The following is a 23,046-nucleotide window of genomic DNA, read 5'->3' on the forward strand; positions in this document are numbered from 1 at the left end:
CATTATCCAATGCCTCTCTGCTGCTGTTTTTTTTTTCCTTTGTCATTAACGTTAAGAAAATTCAAGGTTAATAAAGCATTATGCAATCATTTTGGGGGTATTTTCCATTCCTGTTTGTTTGTTCAGTGTATTCTTTATAGTTCAATTTGACCTTTCTATAACTCCCTGACCTGTAGGATTATTTGGTATACCTGTAATGTGCTTTATATTATAGTAGGCAAGAAAACGTTTCATTTTATTAGATAAATATGCTGGACCATTGTCTGTCTTTATTTGTGCAGGAATGCCCATGATACTGTAACTTCTAATAAGTGTGTGATTACTGAATCAGCCTTTTCCGAGCTCAAGGCAGTTGCCCATTGAAAACCTGAATACGTGTCTATGGTGTGGTGCACATATTTTAATTTAATTTACCAAATTTCATAAAGTGGAACAAATCCATCTGCCAGATTTCATTCCTTTGAGTACCCTTAGGGTTACTCCCTGCAGGCAACGATGTTTGGTTATAGAAAGAGCAAGTAGGACATCTCTTTATAATCTACTTAGCTTGTTGCCATGTAATAGGAAATTCTTTCTTTAAACTTTTGCTATTGACATGATGTTTTCTTTTTATGAAATTCAGGGGCCTGCAACACACTTCCAATCAATAATTGATCAGTTTCTGTTACTTTGTGATAGAGGACCTGTCAGACGCATATGGGATTGGATGTGTATTATGTATATAGGACAAAGTCTATTCCTGATTATGTCTTGCACCTGAATGAATAATGAAGTCAATTTTTGTATCATCTGGCATAAATTTAGCGGTTTTAATATGCAAAAAACTCTTTTTGCATATTGTGAATCAGTAACTATATTGAGAGGTTCTTTATAATCCCTTAGGACCATAAGAATAGCATAAAATTCTGCCTTCTGGACAGAATTAAAAGGGCTTTGTTCCACCTTACTTAAACCTTCTGATTTGTAACCTGCCTTCCCTGATTTGTTTGCATCAGTATAAAATGTACGGGCTCCAGTTATTGGTGCATCACGTATAGTTTGAGGCAGAAGTTTTCTTTATAAGGTTAAGTCTATTGCTTTTTGAATAATTATTAATTTCTTCCAAAAAATTAGCACAAACTCTTGCCATGGTTTATTGTCTTCCCATAACTTTTTTTATTTCATCAGCAGTGAAAGGCACTATATTCTCTACTGGGTCTATACCTGCTAATTGACGAAGTCTCAATTTACCTTTTATAATCAATTTAGAGACCTTTTCCACATAAGTTTTTAATTTTTTACTTGGTTTATGTGGTAAAAGGGTCCATTCTAAGATCATCCCTCTGTATTAAAATTCCTATGGGGGAAATTCTGAAAGGCAATATGACTAGAATACAATTAAGATTTGGATTCACCTATCCATATGTGCCTTCTGTAATTTCTCCTCAACAATTGTTAAGTCTTTTTTTCTGCTTCAGCTGTTAATTTTCTGGGACTATTCAAGTCTTTATTGCCATTTAATAATTCATTTGTTTAAATGAATTATTAGATCAGATGTTATCTTAACAGTTGGTCATAGACTGGAAATGTCTCCTAATAATCTTTGAAAGTCATTAAGTCTGCAACTGGTCTCTCCTAATTTGTGCCTTTTGTGTTTTAATTATCTGTAACCCTATTTTATAACCTAGGTAATTAACAGAATCTCCTCTTTGAATATCTTCAGGAACAATTTTTAATCCCCATTCAGGCAAAATGTTCTTTATTTCTTCAAATATCCTTTCTAAAGTATCTGCATTTGACTCAGATAACAAAATGTCATCCATGTAATAGTAGATTATAGACTTAGGAAATTGCTTACATATTAATTTCCAATGGCTGACTTACAAAGTATTGGTACAGGGTGGGGCTTTTGAGCATTCCCTGTGGGAGGAATCATGACCTGGGAGACACATAAGTAACACTAATAGTTCTTCAGGCTCCTAATCACAAATCAGGTTTGCTCTAGCATTTAAAATCTTGGAAAAAAAATCCTAGTGTCTTTGGCAAGTAGTACTGGGAAAGGGTATTCCGCTCCTCCACCCTCCTTCACCCTTTGGACAAGGATTACAAACTGGCTGTTTATCTTGTGCAGGAAAACAATTCTTCCATTAAAAACATATTGATTCCATAGACAGAGAAAGGAAGAAAATGCAAAATGGTGCCTAGAAAAAAAGTGGAAGGTAAAATTTCATAAAAAAAAAATCATCTTTTTATCTAACCTCACCCCATTTAGTCAGAGGTCCCAAAACTAAAATTTCAAGGTCTTCCTGTATGCTTTATTCACCCCAGTAAGAATCCTTTCTCAAGCATATCCAATCCAGGAGGGAACCCACTCTTCATAATGGTCCTGTGTACATTTTAAACTGAATACATATTCACAATGGAAATGACATTTCCATACCTTAAAAGTACCATATCTACTGTGGAGATTAAACACTTGATCTGATCACTGTAAATGTAATTTAAAATGGTTTTTTTTTTATCATTTCAGGGGAATCAGATCTATTTTCCTGCTGTTTTCAGAGAGCTTTGAATATGTTTGTACTCACTAGGAAAGGACATTTCTGTGAAATTAATCAAACAGGGAATTCAATGTTCCTTGTGATAATTTTGGGCATATCCCATTGGGAACTTTCAAGGCTGAGTTAGTATCTTTCCTGGGAAAGACCCCTGTGTTCCAGATCCTCATTCTTTCCCTACTTAGTTGTAAAGAGTGAAAAGCTAAGCCAATACAGACAGAATACACACAGAACTAATGACAGTGTGGATTTGCCAAGAAACTCTGCCGCAGGCTTCATTACTAAAATAAAATAAAAATATTTTAGGATAACACTTTACATGGATTAGATACAAATCAGCATCAAAATATTCTAAAGCACCATATTAATTTCATGATCTACTGTCTTTTTTAAATAAAAGAAATATAAATTGGAAAATAAAAAAAAATTTCAACAAAGCTAGAGATTGCAAGTTCTAATTTTTTTGCTATTGTTTTTGGTTATTTCATAAAATAACCTGAAATCTTACTCTAGCCCTAGCTTTGTATTTTTGTCAGTTTTCATTCTGCTGGAGGCTGTTGTATGACTCATACCATACACGTGCTGGTTTAACCCCAAAGCTTAAAGAATCCCACTGGTTTTTTCGGAATCCCCATACCTGGGACATTGCTCAACCAAAGCCTTGAAAGCCTAGCATGTCGACTGAATCTCACCTGCAGAGGAGTTTGTAATTTTAGCTTGGTGGGGACATTTAAACACAGAATTCCTGGTGACTAAAGGTATCAGGAAGCATTTTTTAGAGCTGTCATTAGAACAGCAGGTGAGGGTGTCCCAGTAGAGAAGTTATGTGGTCTAGGAAGGGTTCAGATTAATATAGAAGATCCTGATTAGGAATCCAAGGAGAAGGTAGGAATAGGAAATGCAGTACATATAGCAACATACTAATTATTCAAGTTTGAATAAAAAAAGAATTGTTACTTCTATCAAATCCCACTTTCAGAACTCTCTTGAGATAGTTACGTAATGCCAGTTTTAAACACCCAGTCTACAGGTCATATTATCATGTTTGATGTGATATATCCTGCAGATATTGTATTTTCATAGATTTTCACATTGGCACATGGTGAATAAAAAATTTTTGTTTCACAACTTGGCTGATTTTACTTCTAAGAGAAAAAGCATACAAAAGAAATGCCAAGATGGAAGAGTAGCCTTTCCTAAATCACCACAACTGCAAACAGCGTGCTAAATTTGTGAATTTAGGAATTTTTGCCTAGTAATATATAAATTCAAGTGCTTGAGCTACATCTTATAAAGGACTTACCATTTGTAATGAAACTTTGTTTTATGTTCAAGAATCATTTTTTTCTGCACAGGACCAAACAGAAATGGCAAGTACTCAATTTGAATGCCAATACTGCACGACATCGCTTCTTGGGAAGAAGTACGTACTCAAGGATGATCATCTCTACTGTGTCTCCTGCTATGATCGGATCTTTTCTAACTATTGTGAGCAGTGCAAAGAGCCAATTGAATCCGATTCTAAGGTAGGTATCACTTCAGTTGACACCGTCGCTGCTTAGGAACGGTGGGTAACTGCTTCAGAGTGGCCCTTGTCTCTGCATGTGGACTTTCTACCCACATTTTGTATTGTATTATCATATCAAGTGCCTATATGTAGTGCTGTGGAATGCATGTTTTAATCCCACATTATCCTTAGGACAACTTTAAGTATATTTTCCTTTAAGTATATGCATGTGTGGTAGTTTTTAAGATGTTTTTAGGTAGTTTAAAAATGTAAAGAAGTTAAATTATTTCCCCAGAGTTTTACAACTAAATATTGAGTCACTTCTGGAATAGCTAATCTATGCAAAAATACATTTAAAAAGAATTTGGAAAGACAAAAATTTCAAAGCCTGTGCTTTCCAACTTAAAAATCTGCCTTGTCTCATTTAGCCCCGAGACTGCTGCTTTGCACTTCACGCTTCCTCCGCTTGGCTTGTTATTTTCTTTCTTTCTCGCCTTTGCTTTAACTAATGCTTTGTCATTTGTTTGCTTGAAGTCCCAAGGACTAATATGATTCTGTAACCTAAAAATTAAAATGATCCCTGTAACGCTTTCTTGTAGGTTATAAAAGAACAACAGAGAAACTTAACAAATTCCAATGAGGTTATTTTTCAGTGGCCTTTAGTGACCAATCAAACAGGCCCCAGGCTTTTGCTCTTAATTACTCCAGAGAGTCTTTCTAGAGATAACGATATCAACACGTTCCCTCCAGCTAGGGGTACAACCTACTGCTGCTAGGGTCCCAAGGGTGTCCCAACTTGTCTTAGAAAATGGCTTGTTTCATTGCAAGCCCATCTAATTGACTTTGTTTACTGTCTCAAAGGATCTTTGTTACAAAAACCGTCACTGGCACGAAGGCTGCTTCAAGTGCACCAAATGCGACCACTCTTTGGTGGAAAAACCTTTTGTTGCCAAGGATGAGCGGCTGCTGTGCACAGACTGTTATTCTAACGAGTGTTCCTCCAAGTGCTTCCATTGCAAGAGAAACATCATGCCAGGTGAGATCCAAACCCAGCTCCTGGCTCAACCCAAGGAAGCCTCATCAGTCTTCCTCCAGCACCAGTGCCTCACAACACTGGTTTGAGGAAGTCAATGTTCTTGCTGTTTTCTCTAATTCCTAATCGTCTGTTCTTCTTGACCAAAGTATATTGCAGTGCTCTTTAATTTTGTAATGTTATTACAGTGCTCAATGTTTTATTTTCATATAACCTAATTCACAGAAACATGTTGAGCCAGAGACAGCTCTAAGGGATAAAGCTTGTACCAGAAACACAACGGAAAATGCTCGGTCCTGAGCATAGCCAATGGCTTTAAAAGGGATCATTCTTTATCAGACATTGGAGATAGTCCTCATTTTTTAATCAATCCATTCATTCATTCATTGTGTCTATTGGTTTTCTGTTGTGGGGAATGTTAGAGGACAATTTTTATAAGTCAGTTCTCTCTTTCCATGAAGTGGGATCAAACTTAAGTCATTAGGCATAGCAGCAAGCCCCCCCCCCTTTTTTTTTTTACCAGTTTTGCCTTTTCTTTTTTCATATGCTATTTTTTTTCACTATACATACCAATCCAAGTTCCCATTCCCTCCCCTCCCCTCACTCCCTCCACATATCCTCCCACACTACTCCCATCCAGTCCTCAGAGAGGACAAGGCACACTGCCCTGTGGAAGGTCCAAGGCCCTCCCAACTATATCCAGGCTGAGCAAGGTATCAACCCAAAGAGAATACATTCCCAAAAGCCAGCACAAGCAGTAGGGATAAATCCTGGTGTCATTGTCAGTGACCCCACAGTCTGCCCCAGCCATGCAACTGTCAACCACATTCACAGGGACTAGTTTGGTCCTATACTTGTTCCTTCCCAGTCTGGCTGTAGTTGGAGAGCTCTCACTAGCTCAGGTAGATTTTTTCAGTGGGTGAACCCATCATGGTCTTGAGCTCTGCTCACATTCTTATTCCTCCCACTCTTCAACTGGGCCTCGGGAGCTCAGTCCAGTGCTCCAATGCAGGTCTCTGCCTTTGTTTCCATCAGTTGCTAGATGTTGCTCTCTGGTGGTTTTTAAGATATTCATCAATCTGACTACAGGGCAAGTCAAGATTGGGTCCCCTCCCTTCTATTGCTTAGGGTTCTAGCTGGGGTCATCCTTTTTGATTTCTGGGAATTTCTCTGGGGTCAGGTTTTGAATAACCCTATAATGGCTCCCTCAATCAAGATATCTCTTTCCTTGTTCTCATCTCTGACCTTCCTCCATCTTGACTACCCCATTTTCTCAAGTTTTCCTCACCCTTCCCCTTTACCCCTCTTCTTCCCCTTCCACCCTCCCTTTCCCCCCAGCCCCATGCTCCCAATTTTGTCAGGCAATCTTGTTTGTTTCCAAATTCCAGGTGGATCTATATATGTTTTTCTTTGGGTTTACCTTATTACTTAGCTTCTCTAGGATCATGAACTACAGGCTCAATGTCCTTTGTTTATAGCTAGTATCCACTTATGAGTGAGTACATACCATATTCATCTTTTGGTGTCTGGGTTTCCTCACTCAGAACAGTGTTTTCTAATTCCATCTATTTACATGCAAAATTCAAGGTGTCATTGTTTTTTTTCCCACTGACTAGTACATTAATGTGTAAATATACCACATTTTCTCTATCCATTCTTCAGTTAAGGGGCATCTAGGTTGTTTCCAGGTTTTGTATATTACAAATAATGTTACTATGAATGTAGTTGAACAAATGCCCTTTTGATATGATTGAACATCTTTTGGGCATATGCCCAAGAGTGGTATTGCTGAATCCTGAGGTAAATTGATTCCCAGTTTTCTGAGAAAGCACCATACTGATGTCCAAAGAGGTTTCACCACCAGCAATAGATGAGTGTTCCCCTTACTCCGCACCCTCTCCAGCATAAGCTATCATTGGTGTTTTTGATCTTAGCCATTCTGACAGGTGAAAGATGGTATCTCAGAGTCATTTTGATTTGTATTTCCCTGATGGCTAAGAATGTTGAACATTTCCTTAAATTTCTTTTGGCCATTTGGGATTCTTCTGTTGAGAATTCCCTGTTTACTTCTGTACCCCTCCTAGCTTTGTCTCTCTCTCAGATTTGCAGTCTCTTTGACATTAAGCTTTGTTGTTACAGACATAAACACAAACAGGTATATAAATACAGCCTGTTGAAGGCATTCAGGATTTCCTGCAGGTTGGTGTGTTCCAGGACTGACCAAGTAGGATCAGATAACTGACCAGGGGCTAGTTCCTAGGAAATAATAACAATCCCTCTGTCCGCATCTCAACAGCTGTTAGTCATAGCTCTTCACTTAGTGGTGGGGCCCCATGACATTTTCCCCATCTGTGTTAGAACATCAGCTGTTGTTGAAATTGTTCAGGTCTTGTTTAGGAAGCCGTGCTGTTGAGATTTCACTGGTGTAGCTACCTTCTCATACCAAAAGGCACTCATAACTGATAACTCATAACAAATCTTATGGCAGAGTTTTGTTCCTCTGGCTCTTAAATCTCTCTCTCTCTCTCTCTCTCTCTCTCTCTCTCTCTCTCTCTCTCTCCCTTTCCTATCCCTGTGGACAGCAGCATAAGAACATGAATCAGTCAACCCCACCTGGAAGCACTCTAATCAATATTACTACTACCACTATTATTAATATAAATTCAAATTCAGAAGCCATTTCCATAACCTGTATCACAGAAGTAGTGCCCTGGGCATTTATAATTATGTGTCTAATGACAGCTATGACTCAATCTGTCTGAACCATGAACCAGTCCAAATCTCAACATGCAGGGCTTCCCCATAACTTTTCCAGAAACTGCAGGGGTTTTCTGTGCATGATCTACTCTTACCCTAGCAGAACTGTAGCAATTTTTCTTTTCTCTAAGGAATATCTCAGAAACTACAAAATGTTTTTCTAAAAGTTTTTTTTTACTATTTATTTATACAGCAATACAGTTTATTATGATTATACTTAAAATATTTTAAATAATTGAGGCATGTTTTCTTAAAGAAAACACAAGTATGCCTAGTTTGTTCTAACAGAGTCTTACTTTGGAATCCAGGTTCTCGAAAAATGGAATTTAAAGGCAACTACTGGCATGAAACCTGCTTTGTGTGTGAGCACTGCCGACAGCCGATAGGAACCAAGCCTCTGATCTCGAAAGAGAGCGGCAATTATTGTGTGCCATGCTTCGAGAAGGAGTTCGCTCACTATTGCAACTTCTGTAAGAAGGTAACTATCAAAAGAGGGTGAAGCTATGGGAACTTCCAGAACACTGTTGTTGTTTTTGTTCTTTGGCTGCCTTATATATTTGGAATGAAGTGACCTCATCATGCATGAGGTAGCCTTTAAATTTCAACACAGTACGAACTAAAATTCTCATAATGAAGATGTCTTGCTCTTGGAGTAGTATAAAATTCCACCTTAGATCATGGATCTAATGTTCAATAACACCGGTGATTTGACCTCCCAGTCGCATTAACTTGACAGCTCTCAAAACCACTGTGTATTTCCATCTGGACGGCTCATTATACTTTCTCCAGGTGCATACACAAGCATACATAGTATGGCAAATTTCTGCTTATATCGGTAATACCAGTGTTACCTATGGAAGAAAGTAACCAACACACTCATCAGACTTATAAAATATATACCGATACTCTCAAAGAAAGCCTTGACACGTGAACACCACGAGTTTAAAATGGCACTGTGGATTGTAGGAGAACACTGAATCATGACAAGGGATTGTGCTGGCTCCTGAACACTGTGATTTGTTAACTGCCTTGACAGCTCTCAAAACCACTGTGTATTTCCATCTGGACGGCTCATTATACTTTCTCCAGGTGCATACACAAGCATACATAGTATGGCAAATTTCTGCTTATATCGGTAATACCAGTGTTACCTATGGAAGAAAGTAACCAACACACTCATCAGACTTATAATTATTCTATTATATAGAATATAATGGAGTAGTAACAACATGGGAGATCATTCGCTACCTGAAAGTCTCTATTGCCTTTCCAGAAATGCTGGCTTTGAAAAGGATGATTCGAGCAACAATCAAACCCTGTGCTATGACCACATGACATAAGAAGCCTCATGGCTTCCAGAGTCAGCAGCATTTATAGCACATGCTGGAAACAAAATGAGTAGGCTTCTCTTGTTCTGAGGGTTTCAAACTTAGGTTTCAGTTTAGGCTAATGCGTTAATGAAACTTGTGGGAAGTCCGAATAATTTATTGGTCACAATAGTCTTCCTTTCAATGTTATTATAAAGACTCAAGATACCTGGGACAAAGTGCTGGATATTTCAGGCTATGGAAGACTGTAGCTATGTGGAGGACAGGATTTGAAGCCATTAGAAGCTTATGAAATGTTCTTATTGGGTTGTAGACAGATGATGACTCGTTATTTTCTATTTAATTTTTAGACTACACACTCTTTAAGAAAAGCTGGATATAAATGATTGTGATCAAAACTAAAAAAAGATTCTGTTTGATTCAATACAGAAGCAAAACTTGGCTTAAACAAACCAAACTTATTGTCAACCAGACTTTTATGTTTTCCCTCAGCAATTTTGTTTTGTTACACTAGAATTTTCTACTTAGAAATTGGTGGTTCAAACTGTAAGTGCTTCAGATTCAAATTCCTCAGGATAAAAATAAAATTTAATGTGTCCTCAAGCTCTTTAACTGCTCTCTACTGTGTCCACAATCCTCACTGTCAGGCTAAGGAGATACCACTATGTGGGGAGTCCATGCTGTAGAGCCAGGTTAGATGAAATGGAGAACTCAAAGTTCAGTGAGAAAGCCTTTGTCAAAAAGAAAGGTGGGAAGTGCTCGACAAGGATATTTAATGTCAGCGTCTAGCCTCTACAGAGATGTACAGATAGACATGCACACTCACACACACACATGTACACAGAGACAAACACACACACATACAAAGACACACACACACATACAGACAAACACACACACACACACACACACACACACACACACACACACACACACACCAGAGAAGAAACGTGTTCTAAGTCAACGGTCAACCAAGGCTTAAATATTAGACTTCATCTTTGCTATCTGTTTCTTCAAAAGGAATATAATCACCAGCAAACATTTTTCCCAAATATTCCAGAGCTCTGGGATATATTATTTTGCTGGGAATCCATTTTTCAAGTTTCAAATCTTCTAAGCACTGCCTACAAATCATTTGACCAAACTAATCAAAGGAAGCATGATTTCGCCTGTGCCTGCTGTCAGCCGTTTGAAGTCAGTGGGAAGCATTTTAAATTGCTTTTCTTGCCACATACTGCTGTGCTCCTCATTTCCTTATGCAGACAATACAGTATACAGTACAGTATACTGCTGTGCTTCTCATTTCCTTATGCAGACAATACAGTATACAGTACAGTATACTGCTGTGCTCCTCATTTACTTATGCAGAACAGTATAGTAGGCTTTTTTTCATTCTAGAAAATTTGACTTCTATCAATTATCTTTACTTTCTGAGAAACTTGATATAAGGTTAAAGTGTGTTTAGAATATTTTTTCAAAGACCCATATAATAAACAAACAGTATGTCTATGTTTGACAGCAACGAAAGCTAGCTTAAAGTATGCTTACATTTTTAAAAATCTAGTAAAATTGATACAGATCTGGTGCAGCCATCTTCATCATCACATTCCTTGGTCTTTTTAAGAGACAGACATGAACATATTCCAGTGTCCTCCACAGCTGTATGAAGTCAACATGCATGGATTTGAAGAAACAGATGATTGTAAAGCAGCCACACTGGAATACTTAACCAGTATCTATCAACCTGATTCTCAAAAAAGACATTTCCACCTTTCAAAGAACATGAGGAATAAATTGATTTTTAAAAGAATGTATTATGGGTTAAGTGATAAAATATCTTCCTGGAACGCATAGGGTCCTGGGTTCAAAACCCCAGCACTATGCCAGCATTATAAAGAACAAATAAGCATCCGAGCCTCAATACACCATACTGATTCATGACTTCATGCCCAGCTTTTATGTTCATGCAGGAATCTGAACTCTGTACACCATTTGAGACCTGAAGTGAAAAACTCACCCATTAGATTCAAGGCCTTTTTTTGTTCAAAGTACGGTACTAGAATGTCTCTCCCACATGGCTGAGCACATAGATGGTACAGTACGTGCAAGTTCAGTGCAATTCCTCAGTGAGGGGAGTGAGTGACCCTGTCATCCGTCACTTAAGGGTTGTCCATCTACAGAAGGACCGAGTCTATACCATGTAGCGCTGTTGAGAATATCCAGAAATGATCATTCCTAATCCAGTACTGGGGATGGGGTAAAAAGTGAGTCTTTGCTCCCAGTGATGGTGCTTGCTCATCAGTTCCATCCAGGATATCCACAACTGAGTCTCTCAGACTTGCAGTGACCTTTCAAGAAAAAGTACTGTGACTTCTGTTCCATTTTCTCATGTTTTCTGGAATTCTTCAATGTCAGATATTGTTATAAATGTGTAGAGTTATGGTAACCTTAACAAAAGATCTTGGGAGTTGGAAATAAGAAGAATTACAGAACGGTGAAGTCAACCAAACTCCTGCTTCCTTCATGATCTTCCCAGGTCCAAGAGGTTTCTACCTCTATTCTGATACATTCTTTAAGAAAGTTGGACTTATTCTTATTTTTGAGGTTCTGTATAATCCTTGTAATATTTTGTTTCTCATATTGTTTTCCAAAACTTAAAGAGGTTTTCAAGGGAACAAGCACCCTAATGCAAGGTACTAGAGAGTTCAGAGCACAAGTGTCAGCATGGAGAAGCATCATGAGAATGTCTGAATTGCACGGGTACCCACTCATTGCCTTCTGCTAATGCCTTGACAGGTGATAACTTCCGGTGGGATAACCTTCCGTGACCAGTTATGGCATAAAGAGTGCTTTCTGTGCAGCGGCTGCAGGAAAGAGCTTTGTGAGGAGGCGTTTATGTCCAGGGATGATTTCCCATTCTGCTTGGATTGCTACAACCATCTTTATGCAAAAAAGTGTGCAGCCTGCACCAAACCCATCACTGGTAAGTGCTTTGGCTCATCATGGTTCTTCCATGATCCGGTTAGAACTATGTAAAATGCTACCTAGTTAATTTAGGAAATGCAAATAAAAACATATTTTTATCTACTACATTTCCTTTTGGTATAAACACAAATAGATACTCATTTATGAATTTAAATTTTACATGGGCACCTCAAGGAAATGACAGGATACAATTTGGGTGTTTGTACATTTTAAAAAGTAATTAATTTAATCCCAGCACTCAGGAGGCAGGGGCAGGCGGATCTCTGGGGGTTTGATGCCAGCCTGGTCTACAAGAGCTAGTTCCAGGACAGATACCAAAGCTACAGAGAAACCCTGTCTTGAAAAAACCAAAAAAAAAGTAATTAATTAACTGAATGGTATGGTTTCTAATGACAGTCATAGTCCAAGGAAAGAAAATGGGTAAGCTAAAAGGTCAGAGAAGGCCCTGGTATGGAGGCCCAATTTGAGACTCAAGAATTGAGAGGGCAGAGGACTATTACAGAATCAGAATCCTACTTATTTCCAACAAAAGTCAAATGGATTTAAAACACAAAAGGTTTTAATTAAACTATTGTATAAAATAGCCAAAGCTGTAATTTGAGTAACATTGAACAGGAATTAATTTCATTTCTTTTTTAAGATGCTTTAAACAAACATATTACTGCCTTCTCTGTATTTACCGGCAGCAACTTGATTATGAAAGAAAACAATATAGTATTCAACTAAAGAATAAAGTGCATGAGACATGGTTTGAAAAATAACATAGGTGACAAATCCATCCTTGCTAAGCAGCTTCTCGCAGGGTTGGAGGAGCATATTGTGTTTTCCTCAGAACTGTCTCTAAAGCATTAATCCTGTGGTAAAGATGCTTAAGCCAGCATGAGACTTGGAAAACCCAGAAACTGTTCTTCCAGGCAACTTATTGTCATTAATAATGTGACAGAGATGTATTTCCATTTCTGTCCTCAGTATTCTTAGTTCATATGTCATTTTTTAGCTCAGTTTGTGTAACATCAAATTAAAGGTTATTCCCTTTCTTCCCCTTCCTCTTCTGATCTCACCTATTTCTCTCTCTGTCTCTGTCTCTCTCTCTCGTGTGAGTGTGTATGTTGAATTTACATGAATTTTCTAATGAAGGAAAACATTTTCTCTGCTAAGCTAAACTTGAAGGCTTTCTTCCTACTTAAAAAGGGAGGAAGTGGCCCTCCTTATTTGTTATTTATTATTTAAGCACAATCCTGTTTGTCTACCCAGGGGGCACTATATTTTTCAGATTTACACTGGTCCATAGGCTGTGTTTGGCTAGCAGACAGGTTTTGCTTGGCCAATATTTAATTTACAGGGTTAGGGAGGAGACTAATATAAAAACCATTGTTACAACTAAAAGCACATTGAGAGCTGGTGACAGATGGTCTGACTGCCTTCACATTCCCAAGTCATTCTCCCAAGCAGCACGGTGACCACCCTATTGTAGCAGCCAGGTCTTCTCTGTTCCTAACACACCCTCTTTCTCTGTCATTCAACTATGTTACCTTTTTGGCTTACAAGGTTCCATGTTAACAGTTCCAGACTGTTGGGCTTCTCAGCATGTGTTTCTAACCACTCTGCTCTCCTATCTTCTGTTCATCTGGCAGCTCCTGCAAAGGGAGGCAGCTACCAGTCCCATCGCCTTTAGTTAGGACATGGGACGTTTGGAAGTTTAAACGCATCAGACTCCAGAACCTGCTTAGTAAATTCTCCCAGCACAGTCTGCTCTAATTTCATTTGACCTGGGCTAGAAAGAGTGGTCCTCTGATGAGGAAACTAAGAGGTTAAATAATGTAAAATATTTTTACAGTGCTTAAAGAATTCTAACAGCTAGCAGGGATTGCATGGAGGCTACGCAAGCCCTGACCTTAATGGTGTTCAATTCTGGTCCATCACAGACCCATGTGCCTAAATGGTATTTCTAGTAAATGTTTCATCAGCCAACTGCACGAAGCTTCGTTCAGTATAGACAGAAACCAACAGTTTTACACAAAAACATAAAAGACCAGACCCCAGGTTAATCTAAATTGACAGTGTTTATGTGAGAGGAGTCAATCTAAAGGAATTTCTAAGGATTGTCTTGCGACTGAAATGCCTGCAAAAACTGCTAGATCACTCTTATATTTCTTAAATATATGTAAAGCCCTAAAGTAAGGCTTCTTTAAAATGAACTGTCTGGGTTAACACAATAGGGAATCCTCGGAATGCTCTGTGTATATCTTCAGAAGTTGTGAATTCATGCAAGCACTTAACCGTCTTAGGAACTATGCTTTCTTACAGGGAAGTTCAAGTTCAGGAAACTTACTGTACATTGTGGTGACTACAGCAGGTGATAATGCATTACATCATTGAAAATCTATAAAATGCTGAATTTTAAAAGATATATCTGAAGTAATTCATGTTAACTAGATAGACTTAGGTATTCCACAGTGTTTGCATATACCATGACATCATGTTACGTACTGCAAATATATACAATTAAAAATCAATGTTTTAAGAGAAGCTGTTTCTATTAGGATGCTTTTAGTATAGTATCCTATGTTAACTAACTCTACCTAGAGATGGTTTAATGTAATTTGCTGATACTATTACAATGAATTGACTTTATTTGAACTAACAGACATAACTATGATTTTCTTTTTTCAGTTTTATTTTTAATTAAATATAATTATGTCACTTCTTCCCTTTACTTTCCTCCCTTCATCCCTTCCCATTTCTCCTTCTCAGACTCCTCCCATTTTCCTCCTCATTCTCAATTGGATACTCTCTTTTCCTTTGATTATTGTTGCAACATGCACACACATGCAAAAATATATAATAAGTATAGTCTACTGAGTCTGTTTTTATTGTTTTTTTGATATGTTTTCAGAGATGACTACTTTGTACTGTATAACCAATTAGGGTAGAAATCCCTGGGAAAGGCTAATTCTCCCTTTCTCGGTAGTCATTAGTTACTTGTGTTGCTTTGTCTAGACATTGGAACCAGAGAGATCTTTTATCCCTCCAGGTCTTGTTAATGCAGCTATTTCTAGGAGACACAATCTCAGCCACTTCACAGTCCTCTACCCTTTACAATCTTTCCATCCCCTTTTCAAAGACTTGCCCTGAGATTTAAAGTGCAGGACCTATGTTGTACATGTAACTGTTGAGGCTAGGCTGATCTCCACATCTTGTCCAGGTGTGGTTTTCTGCAATGGCCTCCATTTGCTATAAGAGATGGAAGCCACACTTATTTGTGAGTGTAATACTTAGAATGTATAACAACATTTATCTCTCCCTTTTTAAGGTGTTCACTACCTCTTGAACTATCTGAGCTAGATGAAGTAGCTTGACCTAGCAAAAAGTGCTCTTAACCTGGTATTAACAGACCTTGGTTCTGCCTGTACTGCTAGCCGCTTTGTGACTATGGGCAAATACAGCTCCCTGGAGGCCTGCTCTTGCCATATCTACAAAATGACTGGGAAAGGATTGCCTTCCCTTCATTTCTTTTTATCTAGTGAAAATGGAGTTTCAAGCTCTAAACTTTATACAAATGGGAGCACTAAGGTTCCCAGTTATGTTCTTCACAGAGATAAAGTTAATTTAGTGAGGTTAGCAGCACGGACTGGGAAGCCAGACTGCAGAGTTTGAGTCAGATCTTGCCAGTTGGTGACCTTAGATGAGAGGCTGGACTTCTCTGTTCCTTGGTAGATATTTGTCTACAAATTGAAGATGATGCTACTATCTACTCTATGAAGGTTAGAGGAGGGCTATATATACACATTCGGGCTTAGTCTGAAGAGTGGCAAACTTCAAAACTCAATAAACTACCTTTTTACTGACTTTTCAGGTACAAATGAAGCTAGATGAAGTTGGTGTCAAAGATCAGTTTGCTTTCTTCTTCTTTTATTCTTTTTGAGCCCTGGCTAGCCTGGAACTCAATATGTAGACTAGGCTTGCCTTGGACTCAAATAGACCTAACTGCCTCTGCCTCTCAAGTAGTTGGGATAAAGGATGTATACTACCATACCCAGCAGCAGATCAGTTTCCTAAAAGACTGTAAATGACTCTGTTGACCTAAATAAGGAAACACAACCAAATCTGAAAAAAAATTATAAAAACCTCAAGGGTTGAACTAGACCTTACTGTCCTATTGCTATATGCTTTCGTTTTTCTTCTGTGTTAAACTATATATTTACTTTTACATTTGCCACTTGTCTGTGGCTTGCTAATTAAATTGAGAATAACTCATAAGCATCAAAGTCCTATCCATTCAATAGTTAGTTTTACTGAGAAAGATTATTTATGTACATATAAAACCTTATTCTTAAAGCTACTAAAACTTAAGAAGATAATTAAGTGGTATATATCTTAGTGTTTCTATTTCTGTAATAAAACACCATGAATAAAAGCAAATTATGGAGGAAAAGGTTTATTTAAATTATGCTTCCATATCACGGTTCATCATTGAAGGAAGTCAGGACAGGAACTCTAGAACGGAAAGAACCTGGAGGAAAGAGCTGATGCAAAGTCCATGGATGGGTGCTGCTTACTGGCTTGCTTCTCATGGCTTGCTCAGTCTGCTTTCTAATAGAACTCAGGACCACCAGCCCAGGGATGGTTATACCTGTAATAGGTATGGACCTCACTCACAAGTCACTAAGTAAGAAAATGTCCTACAGTCTTGCCTACAGCTTGTCTTTGTGGAGCCATTTTCTCATTTGAGGTTCTTTCCTCTCGGAAAACTCTAGTTTGAGTCAAGTTGACATAAAACCAGACAGGACTAGTTTACTCTCATTGTAAGATAATAATTACATTATCATGGATACATAAACGATATGTTTAATAAAGAAAATTGAGGTAAGATCTTGGTTTCTTTATGAGCCAAACTCTGTATAAAGACAGAAAGATGGCTCAGTGGTTAAGAGAACTTACTGCTCAATCATGAGGACCAGAGTTCAGATCCCAGCACCCACACTGCATAACTCACACCCACTTGTAAATTCAGCCCCAGTGGTTCTGACACCTTGTCTGACATACTAAGGCACCTGTACATACATGTGCACCGATAGACACATATATAAACATTTTAAATAAAAAGACCTTAGCTAAAAGTCCATTATCACTTTCAGAGAACTAACCTGAAATAGATTCATAGTCACACCTTGAGATTCTTTATCTCATGAGAGAATTGGGCAGTGCGTGTGGGGTCAGCACAGGAAATACTTTCTTCACTCCAGCGGTGATAAGCAAGGCACCAGTAACCCATAACATGAACACTCCTTGTCCATTTGTCAAATGCAATGAATGGAGCCAACCTATAACATCGATCACTTCTCAGCTTCTGGAACTTTTCTTTTTCCTATGACTATTCAGCATTCTTTGTCGAGCTGAAACTGTATTAGACAGACAGGGATCAGTGCTTTAGTGAGTGCTTTAAGAAGTAACTTAGCTAAGTAAAGACAAAATTAAAGTGATGAGGGCTGAAGGCCTTCTTGGAATTTATCTTTGAGTAAGGCGAGCAGGTATCTAGAGTGAAGAGATTCCTCTGTTTACACTAGAACTCTGAACTGAAGCTGCTGCAGAGCCAGGCACTAAACTTGTTACTGGAGAAGAGCTCTATGAAAATCTGGAAGAAATTCTCAACTTGGTCTTTGGAAAATTGTGTCTCAAATCTCCCCGAATAGGATTTCCTCCAAGTAACATGAAGCATGGAGAAATAAGGGAAAAGGAAAATTGAAGTCACTAAAACATCAAGCCCCATGCTCAGAAATATACATTTCTTTTATTATGTTTTCAATTTGCAGCTAAGAAAACTTGCTCACAGGAAGAGTAGGGCAAAATGCATTCATGTTTGCATATTGTGGGCTTCTACCTTCCCACTGCACACTGGTTTCCTGACTCCTGTAGTTTTCATCTGCCTCTGCCCCGAAACAATTAAAAGAAAACAAGACATATCAAGATTTATTTTACTTCCTTAGATTACAGCAGAATTGAGCCAGGAATCTTATATGGCTGAAGTTCTTAGCTGGATATGAGGCCAGAGAGCCACACCCTATGGAGTTAAATGTGTCCACATTGTCTTGCTAACCACTCTATTCAATAGTTTCTAGCGGACTTCTCAATCTGTTCATTGAAAAGAATGGATTACTTTTTGCCTCCAATTCCCTTCCAGGTCTCAGAGGTGCCAAGTTCATCTGCTTTCAAGACCGCCAGTGGCACAGTGAGTGCTTCAACTGTGGGAAGTGCTCCGTCTCCTTGGTGGGCGAAGGATTCTTGACTCAGAACGCAGAGATCTTCTGCCGCAAGTGTGCCTCCGGGGCAGATGCGTCTGACGTGTAGGAAGAGATGGTCTCTCCCTGACCTGAAACCCACTTTGCCTTTGCTCTCACTAAAAGGGGAACTCAGTGGCAGTAATACTCTTTGTTTGTATTTTAGAAAGCAGTTTAGTACAGGTTACATAGCAGGAAAAGGCTAGTATACTTTATAATTGAACTCTATAATAAGAAACACACAAAACACAGTCTAATAAGAAAATGAATTACTAAGCCACAAAGCTCTATCTCCTTGCAAAATAGTGCACTCTGCTGTTAGAACATGGGATAATACCTCTACATTTATTTAGTATATGGCCTATATTTAGTAATTGTGAATACTGCTGATGAAGGACGTTTTTCAAAACTACAGAAGGAAAACAAGATCCAGTTGAGAAGTAGACAAGAGACAAATGTTTGCCTTTTAAACTAGCTGCTTATACATGGCACGTTAGACTGAATATGAATAGTGGAAGAACAAGATTTATGAAAAATCAATTAGTAATCATCACACTCAACAACCTTATTATTTTAGAATCATTCTTTGTTTCGCAAGTACTGAATAAGAGCTGAGAAACAAAGCTGCGGAGTTTTCTTGTACACAAGGCTTCCACCCTCAGCTGCCCCTTAGTCAATGAAATTGGACAACTATGGTACCTTTATATTTAGATACAAAGGCCTTCATCCCTATCTGAGCAGAGCCAAGCATGCATTTTCATTAGATTTAGATTACAGATTCAAATACGTTTTAGATTAGTTATATTTCCAAAGCCCACATAGATTTTCCAAATGTTTACAGATTTCATCTATTCTTTTAAATGAATTTAATCAAAATAATTGTTGATCCCAAAGGCAAACCATTAAAGTAAATGAATTATTAGATTTTCACTCATGAAAATGAATGTTAGGGAAGCAGTTCAATGTTAGAACATGAGTTTCATCCAGATAGCTAAGGTATAATAGAATGCATAATTATTTCTAAGCCTTATACATTTTGCCTTTGAAAACTAATAACTAATGGTCAAACATAAAAGTGGACTAAAAAGCAACCTAGTAAAAGTAATAACTTATAAATAATACTTCACTGTTGATAACTCAGAACCTGCAAACAAACACAATATAAGAAAGTGGGAGGCAGAAAAGCCCTCCTTAGTTCTTTCATGATTGAATCACCCCCTGTCCTGAAGCCAACCAACCCCAGAGCTGCAGTCTGTGTGTGACCAGGACTTCCAAACCCTAAGCAGTCAATCCAGAAATCAACATTTATTCTGTCAGCAAGAAAGTTTTAGTGGAAATTCTGCCATGATATAAACAACCCTTGTTTCAAGCACCAATCGATCATCATTAAATGAAATTGCATAGGTAAAATTAAGCATACTGATTATTTTGTGATCTAGAAAATAATTCACTCACAACTGTAAAAATCTAAATTCTTCAAAATTTAAATAGATATACAAGATATGGTATTGTCTCTGTTAACCAATTACAGAAAATCATGTAGCACATGATATTCCATGATTAAACAATTAAGTAGATCATGTGTTTGTAATGGTACATGGGAAAGAATAGGGTAAGGGTTGCATTTAAACTTTTTATGGTACTGAAGTTCAAACCCAGGACCTTACACATACTGTGCAAGAACTCTACCATGGGGATACATCCCTACCCTTTGCACTTAATCTTAGCAATTAAATACATAAAATCATTTGCCAGATAAGCATTTTATTATCCTTTCTTAGTTATAGTTCATAAATATATAGAAATAGTTACCAATTTTTGTATTGCTTAGTAACCAAATATTTATCTAATGTGCGTTGCCTAGAGTTAAAAGTCATGCTTCTGGGACTTTGAGGTGGTGGGAGGGAAGATCTGGGTTTAAAAATATGACAGTCTCACTGCAAAGACCCGTCCGCAATGCATAAGGCAAGCACCACTGAAGATACAGCATTCATATGAAAAACGATTAAGAAAGACTTCTTGCCAATGACACACACAAAGACAACTGTGGAAAACACATGGATGATTTATTTGATTTATAAATGGAAAATTATCTTTACTGGCTTATTAAAAAAATGAGATGGACTGCCTCAGTAAGCAGTGGGCATTCATGATGCAGGGTGACATCTGCATGGGCAGGGAAGTAGTTAGAAGCAAGCCTTTCACCAGATGGCTTGGAAGTTGCAGAGAGGCTGTGCTATATAGAGCAGGGAGAAATGAGATTGCTACAAGCAAAAGTCAGAGGAAGGGGAAAATGAACTGTCAGGATAAAAAGTACAGATGTATATATAATAGGTCATGGAAGTTGCCAGTGTTCTTAGCTAGCACAGACAGGAAACGGCTATGACAGTGTTCAAGGACGCTTATATCTACATGTATACTGTGTGGGATAGGACCAGAGTGCACAGGAGTTCACCAGGTGTTTCCCACTGTTCCTTGTGTGCATGGTGATTGGTGAAAGGGAGAGAACAAGCGGAAGTTCAAACTTAGGGCTGTGTTGGCTGATGAAGTGAGTGTACATGTCAACAAATCAAGATACTCAACATTGCTATATTTGGGGTTGAAGTTGATAAAACAGAATTTTCTTCTGTTAAGGAAGATGGGTAGGATGCCCAAGGGCTCGAGTTTTAATTAACAAAACCATTAAAATCTTTGACTGAGATAAATTAGCACCAGTAGAAAACTAAGATATGATCATATCACAAATCATGGTTCACAGCTCAGTCATTATGACTTTAGGAACATCACATTGTACATTGCAGTAGAAGAGGTCAGGCACGGTGAAAAATGTGTGCCTCTGAGCACAAGTGACCTTCACCAAAAACCATTACAGAATACCAACGTGGAAAATCAGCCTCAAATCATTTTTGATGTTGGTAATATCACTTTTCAATGTAAGTGTAAAAGTATTTTGTAAAGTACTTGACATGTTGACATAGTTCATGTGTTAAATTTAAAAATGAATGTTACACTATGATATGGTTATATTTAACTGAGCAAATAAATTATTCTCCAATGCTTTAATGGATATTTCATATCTGCAGCTGCCATAACACAGATTTTTGTTTTACAAATGGTGGTTTTCAGAAGTTTCTTGTATTGAATAAACATATACTTCACATGGTAGATATTCTTGAAGTGGGTTCTGGGGATTTTTGATATAGCTGTAAACACAACAGATATAGAATAATTTCTTTAGAATTTCTACTTCTATTTCATGCTTCTTGCCTTATCATTTTTACAATATATAAATTACTATTTTGGGTATCATCTCAAGGCACAGATAGAAAAATACCCTAGCTAAGTATTGATCTGAATGGGATGCCTCTACTGCTAAATAAACTATGTGCTACCTGACTCTTTCTTACAGTAGTCAGATTTAGAATACTAGTAAATCAAAAAAAATCTAATTACTCTTCCTGAGACCAGAAGAGTTCACTTTAGATTTTCCTGCCATAGCTCAGACTCTTTTGCTAATTTTTTCTGAGTCAAAGGAGATATTAAAACTGTTGCTAGTTTTAGGCTCTTATCTATTTTGTTAAAATTAAAGTTTTTGTAAAGCATTACTTTTTCAAATCCACACTTTCACTCTATAATTACTCTAGAAAATAAATTTGTTTAGTAATTGAACAAATAAATATTTGGGAAAAATGCCTCTAATCAGATATTTAAAGTTTTTCTCTGATATAATGACTTTGAAAGGTCATGTTGATTGTGAGCCCAGAGGGGCAGGGAGATAAGTGCACTGGAATGTATGATGTGAATTCCACACAGAACCAATAAAAGGAAGGAAGGAAGGAAGGAAGGAAGGAAGGAAGGAAGGAAGGAAGGAAGGAAGGAAGGAGAGAGAGAGAAAGAAAGAAAGAAAGAAAGAAAGAAGGAAGGAAAGAAAGAAAGAAAGAAAAGAAAGAAAGAAGAAGGGAGGAAAGAAGTAAGAAGGGAGGAAGTAATAAAGAAAGAAAAAGAAAAGAAAGAGAAGAAAGGAAGGAAAGAGAGAGAAAGAAAGAAAAAGGGAGAAAAGTCATGTTATTTATATGTATATATGAAAGTTAAAGCTTAAGTCTTGTGTCTTCAATTATTGTTTCTTCAACTAGAGTCAATCTATCAGTGGGTATTATGGGAGCTAGGAACACTGCCTTCATCCTGAACTTTCCCCCCAAAGAACACTGAACCTTTAGATCTCATTAACATACCAGGAACACATCATATAGTGTCACCATCAAGAAATGTGTGGGGGCTGAAGAGTTGGTTCAGTCATTAGAAGCCCATGGCAACTTCACCCTAAGGTCTTGGACAGAGAATGAATGAAGGAGTGTGGACAAAGGGTGAGTAAGAGGAAAAGGAGAGAGTAGTGGTTTAAAAAGTGGTATTCTTAAAAATGTAAGCTAAACTTGAACTTCAATGAACACTGTTTTCCTTATTAGGATAGTAAAAATCTACCATAATTGCATGAAATTCAAAGGAACCAAATTACATAAACAAAAAGTTAATAAAATTTTAGGATCAACATCTACATTTTAATATCTCTCTTTCCTTTCCATGGAAATCCCACAGATACCACCACCAGATACACTGATCTCTT

The 23,046-nt window shown here is 37.7% G+C and overlaps 1 protein-coding gene across 1 annotated transcript in view; it reads left to right on the forward strand.

Annotated features, from left to right (window-relative positions):
- The window catches only part of Fhl5 (four and a half LIM domains 5), a 43,157-nt gene extending 20,895 nt beyond the window's left edge, over positions 1–22,262 (forward strand). Inside the window, exons 2-6 of the mRNA XM_075971296.1 lie at positions 3,893–4,063; positions 4,906–5,080; positions 8,143–8,312; positions 11,959–12,145; positions 18,329–22,262. Of these exons, the coding sequence (XP_075827411.1) occupies positions 3,905–4,063; positions 4,906–5,080; positions 8,143–8,312; positions 11,959–12,145; positions 18,329–18,495 (858 nt within the window). The 5' untranslated portion in view covers positions 3,893–3,904 and the 3' untranslated portion in view covers positions 18,496–22,262. The remainder of the gene's footprint in view (positions 1–3,892; positions 4,064–4,905; positions 5,081–8,142; positions 8,313–11,958; positions 12,146–18,328) is intronic.
- Positions 22,263–23,046: the final 784 nt, after the last annotated feature.

This window comes from Microtus pennsylvanicus, chromosome 5, assembly GCF_037038515.1.
Source record: "Microtus pennsylvanicus isolate mMicPen1 chromosome 5, mMicPen1.hap1, whole genome shotgun sequence".
In the NCBI taxonomy this organism is placed as follows: domain Eukaryota; kingdom Metazoa; phylum Chordata; class Mammalia; order Rodentia; family Cricetidae; genus Microtus; species Microtus pennsylvanicus.